Genomic DNA, 13,670 nt, shown 5'->3' on the forward strand with positions numbered 1-13,670 from the left:
GTGAGAATTTTGATATTTCAAAAGCAAGTATCAAATTAGTAAGGGGAAAAATTAGAACATCATTGAAAATCCCTACACTTAGGTTTTGGCACATATACATGGAAGGAAAAGAAGGTACCATAATCTTCTTAATCTTGGGGCCTATAAAGATCTTAATCTAGTCCTGTTTATGTGAATACTTTTTAAAGCAATTACCTTTTCCTAGCTTATATAATCATCCATGATTTTGTGTTTTGGGAGGGTAAATCTGATTTTTTACAAAATAAAATACAGACTTCACTTAAAGTGAACTAGAGCTCTGTTTTGTTGAACTGATCAAATGTAAGACTGTGTCAACCTCATCTAGTAGCAGAATGGCTTTTTGAGCAGTTAACATTAGTTGAATTTTAGCCCGGTCTCTTAGGTTAGTTTGAAATCTATTCACCATGACACACTGTACATATTTTGTAAATGTTTTTATTGAGTGCAGCCATGTTCTGTCAGGGTGCTTTCTTGCAAAATGCTTTGAAAAATATGCAGAAATGCTATCTCTGCATAAATCAATGTTTCCAATTTTTCTCATGATGCTCTTTTCCCTCTTATGCCATCTTAAATTTAAGATTTATTCAAAAACATTTTTTTTTGCATTTAGAAAAAAAAAGTGATTGACCTAGTATTGGTGCTCTTCAACCTGGAATTTCCATTAATATCATTTGTTGCGCTTTTAAAATAGAAGTATGTCTGGACTCCCACACCAAACCTATTGAATCAGAATTTCTTCATATATAGAATCCCTCCAGCTGATTCTGACACCTATCCCTGGCTGTCACTGTCTGGGTCCTTGATCAGCATTCTCTAAAGTTTGGTTGGCCTGCAGATTAGCAGCATCAGCATCACGTGGGAACTTGTGAGAACCCCAGGCCCTCATCCCTACCCCAGACTTTTAAATCAGAAACTCTGGGATGGGGTTCAGCCATCTTTGTAACAAGTCCTCCAAGCTGATTCCAATGCCCATGAAAGTGAGAATCACTTCTTCCATCAAAGGCCTCCTCAGCTCCAAAATTTCACAAGTCCATATCCCAGTGGCAAACAGCTTCCAGGACATTTGCTACTCACCTTTCAACATTTTATCTTTATCCACTTCTGTTGCATTAAGCTTTCTACTTTAATAGTCTCATTGTTTAATGTGTGTTCTATTGTAAACCTCCTCAAATGCTTTGTGGATGAGGCAGAGTGTTAATGATAAATGTTCAGTAAAATGCCTTTTTCTCCTGTCATATTATGTTTTTTACTCTGTCAGTTTTCTAATGGTTAGCAACTGTGAAATTATTAGCCTTGTGGATGGCTAAGAAGCTAAAAGAAGTCTGCCTGCAGGTTTGGTTTTGGCATTGGCATGATGCTTGCGACAGATGGTTCGACTTTAGTGTGGAGTGGTTAGAGAGATGGCCACCATCCTCTCTTGCTATCCTAATTAATGTCACTCCTAACAAACAGCTCTGGCAGAATGGTTCCTTTAAGTCCAGTGCAATGTGTACTGGTCAGGCAGGATTGGGAATTAGAGGTCTCTCCGCTCACTCTAAGGAAACCTCTTTCTTGCTCCCAGATGGTTTCCAGAACTATCAAAATAATACCATTTGCAGACACTTTTCATGGCTGAAAAGAGCAACTTGGAGAGGAAAAGGAGTACTGTGCAGACCATGGGAGAAATGTTTTGCAGCTGGGTATTGCACATAAATGCTAACTGAACACCCTTTCAGTTGCATAACTCACCGTTATGCTTCACTGTGGAAGAGCCACTCAATAGAAATGAAGAGTACCTCACACAGGCGGCTGTACTTGTAAACCAGCTCTTCTTTGTGGACCACAAACAGCAGTGTGTAGGACATTGTACTGCAAATATCAAGTAAATCTCACAGTGGTGAAGGGTTGGTGGGCCGCCTGCTGCTCATTAGAGATCCTGTCTGGCTCTTTTCCTGCAGAATGAGTGGTAGATTGCTGACACCTGTTTTCCCATCCAGCCTGAGGATGTGAAGTGTGCATTTGGAATGCCTGAAAGTGCTTCCTTGTGTCTCAGTCTGTGGAGGTTGGTGTTGTTTGGAGAAAAGGAGGTGGGGGTTCAGTGCTAGGAGGATAGAGGAAAAAATCAGTGGTGAAAAACTGTACTTATAAACAGAACTGAGATTTTCATCTTCATTTAGTGGCTTCTGATTGTGAACTTCATTTGTCTTCCATGTGGCCCTGATAAACTTGATCACCTATTGGGCAAAGTAGAAAGGAGAAGATGTACAGTATCCTGTACAAGAGAAGGTCTCAAATCTTTCCTTCCTTCCTTCCTTCCTTCCTTCCTTCCTTCCTTCCTTCTTAGAAAGGAGAAGGGAAGGAGAAAAATACTGATGTGGGAGAGGAAACATTGATTGGTTACCTCTCACAGGTGCACTGACCAAGCATTTGCCCTGACTGGGAATCAAACTGGTGACCTTTTGCTTTGGGGGATAATGCCCAACCAACTGAGCCACACTGGTCAGGGCCTCAAATATTTCTTAAATAACATGAGTATGTAGTTGAGACTATGAGCACATTGGAAATTGGATAGAAATAGCCCACACTTAAAACCAAATTTATGAACCTTCAGTTATTTTAAAGTAAATTTGGACTTAAATACATAAATTTAAAATGGTTGATAGTATGATCAATTTCTTTGCATAATTCTGAACATGTATTTGCTCTTCCCATCTTTACCTACTATAAAGTCTCAAAAACTAGCAGACAGTGGAACAGAGGGCCTAATATGCTGCCTGCAGTCACAGATACAGAGTGCCTTCTGCATGTTACATATTATGCTAAATACGAGGGGCTAACAAGAAGCACAGGACAGATTCCCAAACCCTAATTTTTCCAGTGCTGGCAGTCTACTGGAGAAAAATGACACACATCAGAAGTAGCATAATACTGCAGCACGTCTGATAAGCACAGAGATGATTCATATTTTCAGTGGGGTTGGAGAAGGAAGAAAACTGTGGGTTAGTTGCGTGGGTCAAGGAGGATGCGGCACTTGTTCTGGAAATTAAAGGATAAGGAGAATTCACTGAGAGTGAGGGAATTGGGTGCGTGTATGATGCACTTTCCTTGCATTAATAAGGTGTGTGGAATTAAAGGGGGTTTTTTTGTTTTGCTTTGTTTTGTTTTAAAGGAGTGGCAACATTTTCCCCCTAACTCATCTGTGGGCCTTGGCTAGGCTTGTGAACATTGGCCTCTGTTTGTGAACTGTGGATGAATGGGGTTAGGGTTGGGTCATGGCCTTGCACCGGAGTGAAATTAACTGGCTCATAATGTGATTGAACTAATGACCTTGGCCTCATTACCACTATGTTCTAACCAGCTGAGTCAATCAAACATTGCAGAAAGGGTGATCAAGGTATCTTTTAGAAAGAGATCTGGACAGCCATAAACATAGGAGTGAAATCAAAGCCAGGTTCTTTCTTCATGTAACACTCAGGTATTTATCTTTTTATCCTTAAGTTTATATTCTTGTTTCTGCATCTAGTAAAAATATGGTAGACAAAATGAAAAGAACACCCTGACTCTCCACTGTTTGTGTATTTGACATAGCGCAGTGTGTTGTCATTTTTCTTGCACATTGTCAGGCTGCTTTTGCAGAGCAAAATATTCTTGAGCAACAGTATTACTTTTAATTCTAGATGTGTAGTGTCCCATAAATATACTAATGATGCCTTTCTCTTCTTTAAAGTCTGAACAACCCAGTCCTGCCAGCTCCAGCTCCAGCTCCAGCTCCAGCTTCACACCATCTCAGACGAGGCAACAAGGTATCAACATCTCCCAGGCAAACTAGGAGACATTTTTCTCATAAAACATCTTAATGAGTTGATTTATGGCCTATTTTCTACTTTTTTATTATTTGAATGATAACTTGGCTTTTATGTAGTTGTATTTATTTCCCCTAGGAATGCACTTGAGTATTGTTCTGATGTATGAGGCCAGCCTCTAGAAATCCCCCTTTTTCCAGTCCCTGCCATCGGAGTCCCATTTTACAAAAGGATTATAGACACAGCCTATTCCAGGGAGTTCCCAAAGGAAATACAATAGCCAAAGATAGACTTGAGAGGCTTTGACATAGGAAAAGAGGTTTTTACTCTCCCTCCTGAATATCTTTCATTTTATTTATTTTGCTACAGATTAAGAAACCTTTTTTTTTTTTGGCAAGAATTACTTTGTCATCTGCAAAGTATATATTTATATATATATTTGCTATGCAAACTCAGAAACTTAAATTTTAAGAAAAATTTAAAAGATTTAAATCAGAACATTAACTAAGCATATTTTCCACTTTTGTGTGTGGAAAAAATCTTCAAACATGGGGTCCTTTTTTAAAAATTCAAACATGAAATGTAAAGTAATATCAAGGAATAATTTGGTTTTGAGCATTATGTTGCGCATTACCTTTTTCATTGACCACACTGAATTCCTTATGGCTATGTATGTTTTGGAAAGGATTAAATTGTTGTGTGTGTTTCGGCTAAGGCTGAACTTCCAGGAAGAAAATAAAAGACACTAATTATTGGGGCTATCAGGATTTCTTGCTGCACTGACTTCCCAAAAGTATCAGCCCATGACAGAAGCAGAGAAATCTGGGCTTTGAAGAATGTGAGATTGCAGAGTAAGCACTTATTTTAGAACTCAGTGATAGTACAGATATTCCTTTTAGATTAGACGTTAGGACTTGCCTATTCCAGAATGAAAGTGCCTCTCACACTTTCTTGATTGTTTTTACAATCTCTTCAGTTAAGATTTAAATGATCTATCTTGTTTTCATTACATTTAGGGTAGTAAAGTAAAAATAAGCCACACTAATGAGTTTTTCTGTGGGTTTCTTTTTTTTTTTTTTCCAGTTTTGTCCTGTTCTGGAATAAAATTAGTTATGACGTGATTGTTTTCTTCCATCTAATACTGGATACTCTCTTGAATTTTCTGGGCACCTGATTTATTATATGGTCTTATTTATGTAAATATATGCTGGTATTTTGCCAGGAATTTCTTTAAAAGTTAAATTAAAAATTGGCTGCATAAAACTGTTACAACTAGATGTTGTGTCCAAGATCAATATGAAGATCAGAGATAGAACATTATACCCTGGAATTGAAATACTTTATAATCTGAACTTGACTGAAATGCTTGCTTGACCTGAAATTGACCTTGAAATAAAAGGAACAGCTAAACCTTAATAGATCAAAAACTACCACACAAAGGCTGCATTGCCAAGAACAAGTTACAACCACGGTGATTTATTAGTCTCAACTTTTCAATACATGGATTAACCTGACAAAACATCCAATTTACTAATAGATCTTTCTGTTTCTTTTTAGGGGTAATTTTTTATTTTAGGGAAGAAAAATACATAGAAAAATTTCCTAGAAAATGGTTTTTCTAGTAAACATTCTGGGGCATCTAATATGAAAACAGTAATGTTTTATTAGCGGTTTCATTCCAGGAACTATCAAATTTGTCCTGTAAATTGTATAAATATATATGATGATGGTTATTTTTAACCAGTGTGCAGCACTAGTAGTGCACGTTGCCCCATGTCTAATATAGCTAAGTGTGTTTGAAGTTGTGTGTTTGATTGCCTGTGGTTCACTGTCATTACTCAGGTCCGTTAAGGTCCATAATGAAAGATCTGCATTCTGATGACAATGAGGAAGAATCAGATGAGGCAGAGGATAATGACAATGACTCCGAAATGGAGAGACCTGTAAATAGAGGAGGCAGCCGAAGTCGCAGGTGAGTGAGTGTCTTGGAAGGAAAAGGGTTCCCTGTGATAGAATCATGCCTTTTCACTAGGCCTGCCAGCACTACCACAGACAGGGTGTGGCACACCGAAACAGTGGGAGTAAATGGTCACGTTGTTTTTAAGTTGGGGCACCTTGGCATTCTTGCATGCCTCTATAGAGAACTATGTTTATTCTTTTTATCAGAAAGGAGAGTTTTTTTTAAAAAAACATCATAGGAAAAAGTGTTATGAGAAGTCCGTGTTCTTGAAAGTGTCTGCCAAGGTGACAGGCTGATTGCTGAAATAGACTCTGTTTTCATTTGAAGAGTTTGTATGAATCCATTGCTGTAGGTAGTCTTAGAATTTGAGGAAATGTTTGCTGTTTGTAGCTAGGAACACATAATTGGCTTCAGTGAATTATGTGTGTGACCTAATTAAAGCTAGGATCACCTGTGTGTTTTCCAGAAAATAAATTCCTTTTAAGTGCACTGACAATTAGTTTCCTTAAGTAGCTTTAATGCTGTGAGGCATAATTCCACGTTATAAGATGGTAATTCATGTCACTTATAATTAATAGTCAGCTTGAAATTGCATTGAGAATTTTATTTCTGTATCATGAGGAAAACAAATAGGCATGCTTACTTTAATGTGTTTTGAGTAGAAAAAAATATGAATCTACTTGAACTTAAAATCCAATTACATTTATAATATAATGCATTAAATCTTTTCCAATTATTCAATATGATTCAGAAGGCCCTGAAATTCCTAAAAGGGGTGTGATCTGAACCCAAACTGGACAGGCCATGTTTCCTCATTGGTAACTTCTTAGCATCCTTTTGGAAGAGGCTCCTTAAAGTCTGTGTCCTATCAGCACTCTCAATTTCTTCTTATGGCTGTACTCCACACCTCTTCCTCCACCTTGCCTCCCAAACTCACCTGTCTCCATTTGTTTTAAATAGGAGTAAACAAGGAACCTCATGGCTGTGGCCTTATAACATTTCCTTTTAGAAGTCTTTAATCTGACAAGAAGGAAACTTACAAGGCAAAAGGACCTTAGAGTGGACTGAAACTTGGAGGGGAGGAGCGTATTTATAACAACCAAAATCCTCACCACTGCCTGCTCTCAGTTTTAGCTGATGAAAAATGAATGGCCTGTTTAGACAACTACCCAAGTTATTGTTATGTAGGAGATCTAGGTATTCTGATTAGCTGTTGCCCACCCGCCTACTGTCCCACTCCCTGAGTGAGTGTGGGTCAGACAGTGCACATTTGTGACTTGTCTGATGTGGTACACATCGCCGGAGATGCTCTTCCTTTCCCCCGACGTGGGCTGTTGGCGCACGAATGCCAGTGTAACATTTGATCTTCAGTGCACTTGTGAAGTCTCGACTGTTTAATCAGTTTAAATACTCAGCCTTCCACTTCAGTCAAGAAGCATTTTAAAGCAGTGCTTCAACTGAATACTTCATTAATGTAATTTAGTTAAGAAAAACAAGTTCCATCAGTTTTTGCTAGAAGGATGTCCCAGTGTATCCTTCATTTTCTATCTTGTATCCTGTCTATCTGAATATATTATAGAGCTAGAATGTGATTGCCTATTCAGAGCGAGAGAAAAACTATCTGGATTTCTAAAGCATTTTCCTTTCTGAGAAGAATATTATATCAGGTTAGTACATAACCAAAGATAAGGAGCAAACCCTGAAGGACATTTCTAAAGGAGGACATACACTCAGTAGAGTAGAATAAAGAAATATGTCCTACTTTGGCCAGGAGAAAATTTCATTTTGTTCTGAAAAAAAAGAAATAAGGGAGAGGGTGATATTTTTATTGTCTTTAATTGTTGAAAGATATTGCTGTATTTTTCTAAATTCTGTAATATGTTCTCAATGAATCATATAAGTGTCCAGACCTAAGGACAGCTGCAAATCGTTTCTTGCACAGTAGAAATGGTTGGCAGTGAATCTAGCATGATGAGCTTCACTCATCCCATCCTCAGACATCCCTGAGCTGTCAGTCGTGCAGGGCTGTTGTCCACATTCTTCTTAGCAATTGCTCCCACTCTTGAAGCCTGTATTTTAGTCATATTTGTAAAATTTTCACCTGTACCAAAGAGGCAGGTGGAAAGGGAAAAAAAGGTAGTAACTTACAAACTAATTTATTTGACCTTCTGCAAGCTTGGGTGACACGCTTGATGATACAGTGTGTGGGAGGAACTGGAGCAGGGAGATAAATGACTAAATGAGGCCACTGAATTCAGTGGCTGAGCACCAGCATTGGGTTACATTGCTTGGGTTTAAATCCTAGAAGAGCCACTTTTACTTCTGTGACCCTAGGTGAGTGACTTAGTCTCTTCTAGTCTCAGTTTCCTCACCTGTGAAATAGAGATCATTAAATGAGAAATAGTAGGTAACACAACACAGTTCCAGGTACAAAGTAAGTGTCAACATGTGTTAATGGTTGTATAAATTAAAGCAAGTTTTCAATGCTTAGAGTATTTAGATACTTCACTATCTGCTCCTGTTTCCATAGTAGTTAGAATTATCTGTAATGATGCAAATGACTTCTGTTTCTTTTCAGAGTTAGCTTAAGTGATGGCAGCGATAGTGAAAGCAGTTCTGCTTCTTCACCCCTACATCACGAACCCCCGCCACCTTTATTAAAAACCAACAACAACCAGGTAAATCACTGTGTTTGCACTGTTCAAGGCATTGCAAAACTACATGTGATCATTTTACAAAGCACACAAAACTTTTCACTCCTTTACTTGAAACTTTGTCTCAAATAAATGGGAATATACAACCTAACAAATAAACATACAGTTAGGGATAAGTAGAGTTCTGTTGTCATGAAAAGTGTGTTTTAATGATGGGCTAATTAAATGGATGCAAGAAGGGATGGTGACAAAAAGTGTTGCCCATTTACTCATGATTTCTATTTTTCCCCTTGGCAGTAAGTAGGTGACTTAATGAATTAAAAAAACAAGACCTTTTAGGCTAGTATAAAGCCTGTTTATTTGCTTTTACTAATAATCATTTATTTACTTGTCGGAAATTAAACTTCTGAATTAGAACTTTAACTTCTGATCCTGTTTCCTCATCTGTACATGGGGATGTTAATACCTGCCTTGCTGGTACTTAGGAAGATGATAAATAATATAGGTGGGGAGCATGAGTCAGTGCCCACACCTACCTGGCATTCAGTTGATGGCAGAAGTTTATTATCATAGGTGCTCTGCTTCTGTGTGGTTATTCAGGAAAAGAGGATCACCACTTGGGAATGTAGGGAATTGTTAATAAAATTCAGAGTAAATAGTGGTCATTATCATTGTTGTTACAGTCAAGCTAAAGGAAAACTTATTAATTTGATAGTCAACTCAGAATGTAGTTGTTTAGATAAGGTCTAGGCAGAACTTGGAAAGCTTTTGAAAGCTATGATGAAGAGCTTTTGTTAAACAAATGATTAAGATTGGGACGTTTTAAATAGTTACTAAAATAAACTATTTTCAAATATCATGAATATTGTAAAGGCCTCATTATGCATTGAGTGGTTACTCATTACTGAAGCTTATTCTTGTCTCTTTGTTTAGACAGATTCTTGGTGACCTCTACAATAATTGCTTAATTCAAGTTACCATTTGAATAGTATTAATTTGAAAATAAAGAACTGTGTTTTTCTAAAATTATTCTATTTCACAGGTGTCCTACAATTTTAAATGGACTTGCCCTTGAATTTGTGATCTTTGTTTTACTAGGAAAATGTGATTTTTCTAGCTGGAGACTTTTTCTTCTTAAATTTTGTATAAAGCATAAGCAAAGATCTCCTAAAACTTAAACTTCTTCATTTACAGTGTTTGTCTACATTTTAGAGCCTTTATTGTTAAGCAGGAATAATATCAGTGTTCTACACCTCAACAATTACAGTTCCACTGCTGTTTCTTTGCATCCTGCATATGAGTGCCAGTCCGACGTCATCATCTGTTACAGATTGGCTGTTCAAGTGCATTCCTATTCTTTACTCTATCTCCCTGTAGTTCACACAGTTCCCTGTCTCCAGTGCCAGCCATGCCCAGGGCCCAGCCAGCTTTCACCGCTGGCATGTCTGTCCAGCTCCACAAGGGAAGCATTTCAGAGGAGAGTGAAAGCTCAGGGCATAACCATCATCACCCACCAGTAGAGAAGAGCCCTGAGCTGGCTAACTGGATAACTTAAAATTCTTTTGTAAATTTGTACTTTAGTGTGAACTGGCAAAAGAGTAGAATTTGGACCATGGCTATATTTTTATATGCAGTTTAAACTTATTTGGCTTCCAGTGTGTGGTGTAGTAGAATTAGGCTGTTTTACAGGCAGCGGCAACGGTGCCAGGAGTAAAGAGCATTAGGCTGTGTTTTCCTGCCCCTCACGAGGCTCCTTCAGCACCTTTCCCAGTCAGGCTTCCAACTGTGCTTGCTAAGTCAATGCAGCTCCTACAAGCCCCTCTCTTCTAATAGCTGCCCATGCAGACTGCCTGGATGGGCAATCTTGAGCTGAGCCTGGCTTCAGGAAAGGTCTGAATTCGTTGTCAGACTTCCTCTGGTTTTTTTTTTTTTAACCTGCCTACCAAAACAAGAACAAAAATGAATACAATCATTTATCTGGGGAGGGTAAAAATTACTTTATCCTATGAAATAGCATACCGCTGGTTCCTTGGCATGTGTTTATTCAACAAATGTAGCTTCACACATGTGAATCATCAATCTGTCAGGAATACTCAATTATATGTCACTTTCTCCATGCACCTATAAGCATAATAAGAAAGCCCATATGCTTTCACTTTTAGCTAGTCGAGGTTAACAAATCCATGTACCACAGGAGTGCTTCCCTTGGAGCTATGTCTTGGAACTGAGAGCAGGAAAAGGTTTTTAAACCTTGGTATAGTATTGTTTTCTCAGCCTCTCAAATCACCTGCTTTGGGTCAGGTGTGATGCTATGCCTTTAAATCAGTGTTCTTAGAACTTAAAAACTTTCTAGTTTCCTTACTCGACTTCCTTAGTTCTTTATGCTGATGAATGAAATAGTAAAAAAATTCTTAAAAATCTCAAGTCCATAAATTTCACCCTGGAATATATTTTTAACCTTATATTTGAATGTGGGTGTGTGGTTAACTGAAGTTTCATATCATATAAAATAGGTGAAAACACACTGGAAAGACTTAATTGAAACAGGAAGACTCTGGGTTTCCTTCTTCCATACCCCTTCGCTGTTCCGTATGCAAGTTAATAATGATATCTCAAGTTTCTGTAAATTACCAGGCAAAGCTGAGTTTTCCTTACCTTTTCTCAAATCTTCCAGGGACTAGGGAAGAGGGAAAGTGCTAATTGAGTCAAATATTTTCTAACTGTTGAAAAAAAAAAAGTGAATGGAGAGACAGCCACACGTCAACAATGGAAGTAATTAACCTGAGTATTGTTAGGAGCAACTAGTGATCATTAACATGAAAGACCTATCAGTGGAGAATACATCTGCTGAATAATTGAGTTGTCAGCCCCCACAAAGGGGAGGATATGGACAAATAATAATCTTGAAATTTTAGTTCTCAATCTGTTTTCTCAGATTAAGGATAGAAGTGCAGCTAATCACAGTGCTATTTACAGAGACTGCCACGTGTGCGAACGATGCATCGCTGCCGGCCTGGGGGCAGTTTCCTTGAGTACATACAACTTAATAAGGAATAATAGTTAATGCTGTGCTGTTTTACCCAGAGATTTTTTTTTTTTAATTTTAAACCTTCCTTATGTAGAAGGAAATCAAAATTTCAGATCCTTTTTGGTTGAGGGTATGGATGGGCAGTAGGAGAGAGGAGCCTTGAAGGAAGGAAGTAATCCATCGGACCTGAGTTAATATTCAGAAAATCATAAATCACCTATCAGCCTGCAAGGCATATTGAATGAAATTAAAGACTATCCAGTTAAACTGGTTTGAAATAAGCCCGTGGAAGACAAGGTGCTGTACTTTTATATTCTGGAGTCGTTTCCTCAAAGATAAGAAGTGATCATAAATAAAACAATTGTCTACTGCATGGCTCAGCTCTCTCAGAATGAGGTTTTGACAAAGCTGTTTATTTTGGAGCAGGGAGAGATCAAAGGAGGAAGATTAACTGAGCCCTCTCTGGGCAGCCACTCAGTAACTTGAGGCGGATCACTGACACCCGGAGCTTTTGTTTCTGCCACTGCAGCTTCAGAAGAAAGAAACTAGGATTTCAATGTAGTTTGGCCTTCTGTGCTGTAGCACTTACGGAATGTGTAGGGTGGGACTTAAGCGCCTCACAATGTCCTATTTTTTGCTTTGAAGGGAAGGTGGTAGAACTCTCTAAGCTTAGCTAGCAAAGTTCCATTGCAAATATATAGTTTTCTCAATCACTTTGACCCCTTAAGTGCAGTAAATTGGGGATGGAGGTGGGGGCGGGTGGAGGCAGGGTGGGACATGGGAAAATGCAGTTTTCTGATGCACAGGGCAAGCAGGCAGGCACTGTTCCTCTTGCCTGAAATCTCAGCCGATTGTCTCTGCTCTTTGCCCAGCCCTATATCTGAGTTGGCGAGGAGTGCCATCTACTGACCTACTTACTCCTAGGTCTCTGAGTGTGGAGTTTTCCCTTGAGGTCTCATTTCCAGCAACAATAGAGAGAAGGAAATTCTGAATGTAGTGGAGTGTTTGGTTTCGCTCACAGTGGACCATGTTTTGAAAAAAATTATTACCTTGCTTCTGCTACTAAGTAATTTCCTTGTATTGCCAAAAGTACTGTATTTTAAGTTAGCCTGGTCAAAGTGGTCATCTGGTTTATCTTAATGTTAAAAATGAATAAAGGTAATTATTAGGTAAGACTTAGAAAGAAGCTTACTTCTTACCCATGCATTCTAAAGTCAAAGGAAACATATATACCCTTCTACAACTATCTGGTCTTTTATAGAATGTCATGGCCCTATCCTCAAAAGGTAAAATGTTCAGTAGTATAAAATTCTACAGCTAAGTATCTGGACATTATCTTGTTAATCTCTCTCATTTCATCTCCTATTTTGAGGCCCCAACATATTAAATGGTGTGGTTAGGACCTGAACCTAGGTTTCTTAGCACAATCAGGGCTCATTACACTACAAATTAAAAGTGGACTCATTTTTAAAGTCTTCTTTGTGATATGGAATATTGTAGACCTTGGAACAGAACTGTGATTTGCCTGTGATTTGTGTGTTTGCAAGCGTGTGTGTATGTTAGAACAAGGAATGGATAAAGAGAAGAGCAGTAGGAATATGAGACTTCTTAAATATGCTTTATTTGGTATTTTTTACCTTAATATAAGTTTCAGATTATAACAACTCAATAATAAGGTAATAATGAAAAAGATAAATTACTTTACTTTTTATGTTTATATACATTTGTAAGCACTCAATAAATTCAGTGGTTTTCAGTCATTTTAAGCAAGGGCTATTTAAAAATATTTTCCTCATAATCTTCTATTTTACAGATTCTATTAAATCAGCTGTATTTATTAAGTAATAATATATTTTTTGTTTTTATTAATTAGAAATCTAGCTCCCCAGGGAAGCTTCTGAGTAGTATGCAGAACTACTGCTCATAACCTGAGCTGCAATCAGTTCAGATGAAAGGAAAGGCACCTGGTATTTTATCATGGGTAAAGACAGCATTTCTGGAAACACAGAAGACAGTCCTGGCTTTTTATTTCTTGATTTGGAGGATCCCAATTTGGGGACAACCAGTGTCACTGGTGGCCATCTTTATTTCCAAAGCTGAATCAAGTTAGTAGCTTTGAGTAATTTTTAGAGTCTGAAAGTCAGGTACTAAAATGGGCATTTGAAATTTTGTTTTATCATCTCTAGTGTACTGAGCACTGGTAGCTGAAACAGCAGAATGAATCA

The 13,670-nt window shown here is 38.0% G+C and overlaps 1 protein-coding gene across 1 annotated transcript in view; it reads left to right on the top strand.

The window, feature by feature from the left end:
• Positions 1-13,670, top strand: part of MLLT3 (MLLT3 super elongation complex subunit) — a 273,770-nt gene that overhangs the window by 245,221 nt on the left and 14,879 nt on the right. The window contains 3 exon segments of the mRNA XM_028523171.2: positions 3,728-3,803; positions 5,646-5,775; positions 8,342-8,441. Coding sequence (XP_028378972.1) covers positions 3,728-3,803; positions 5,646-5,775; positions 8,342-8,441 — 306 coding nt within the window.

This window comes from Phyllostomus discolor, chromosome 3 (genome assembly GCF_004126475.2).
Source record: "Phyllostomus discolor isolate MPI-MPIP mPhyDis1 chromosome 3, mPhyDis1.pri.v3, whole genome shotgun sequence".
Classification (NCBI taxonomy): Eukaryota; Metazoa; Chordata; class Mammalia; order Chiroptera; family Phyllostomidae; genus Phyllostomus; species Phyllostomus discolor.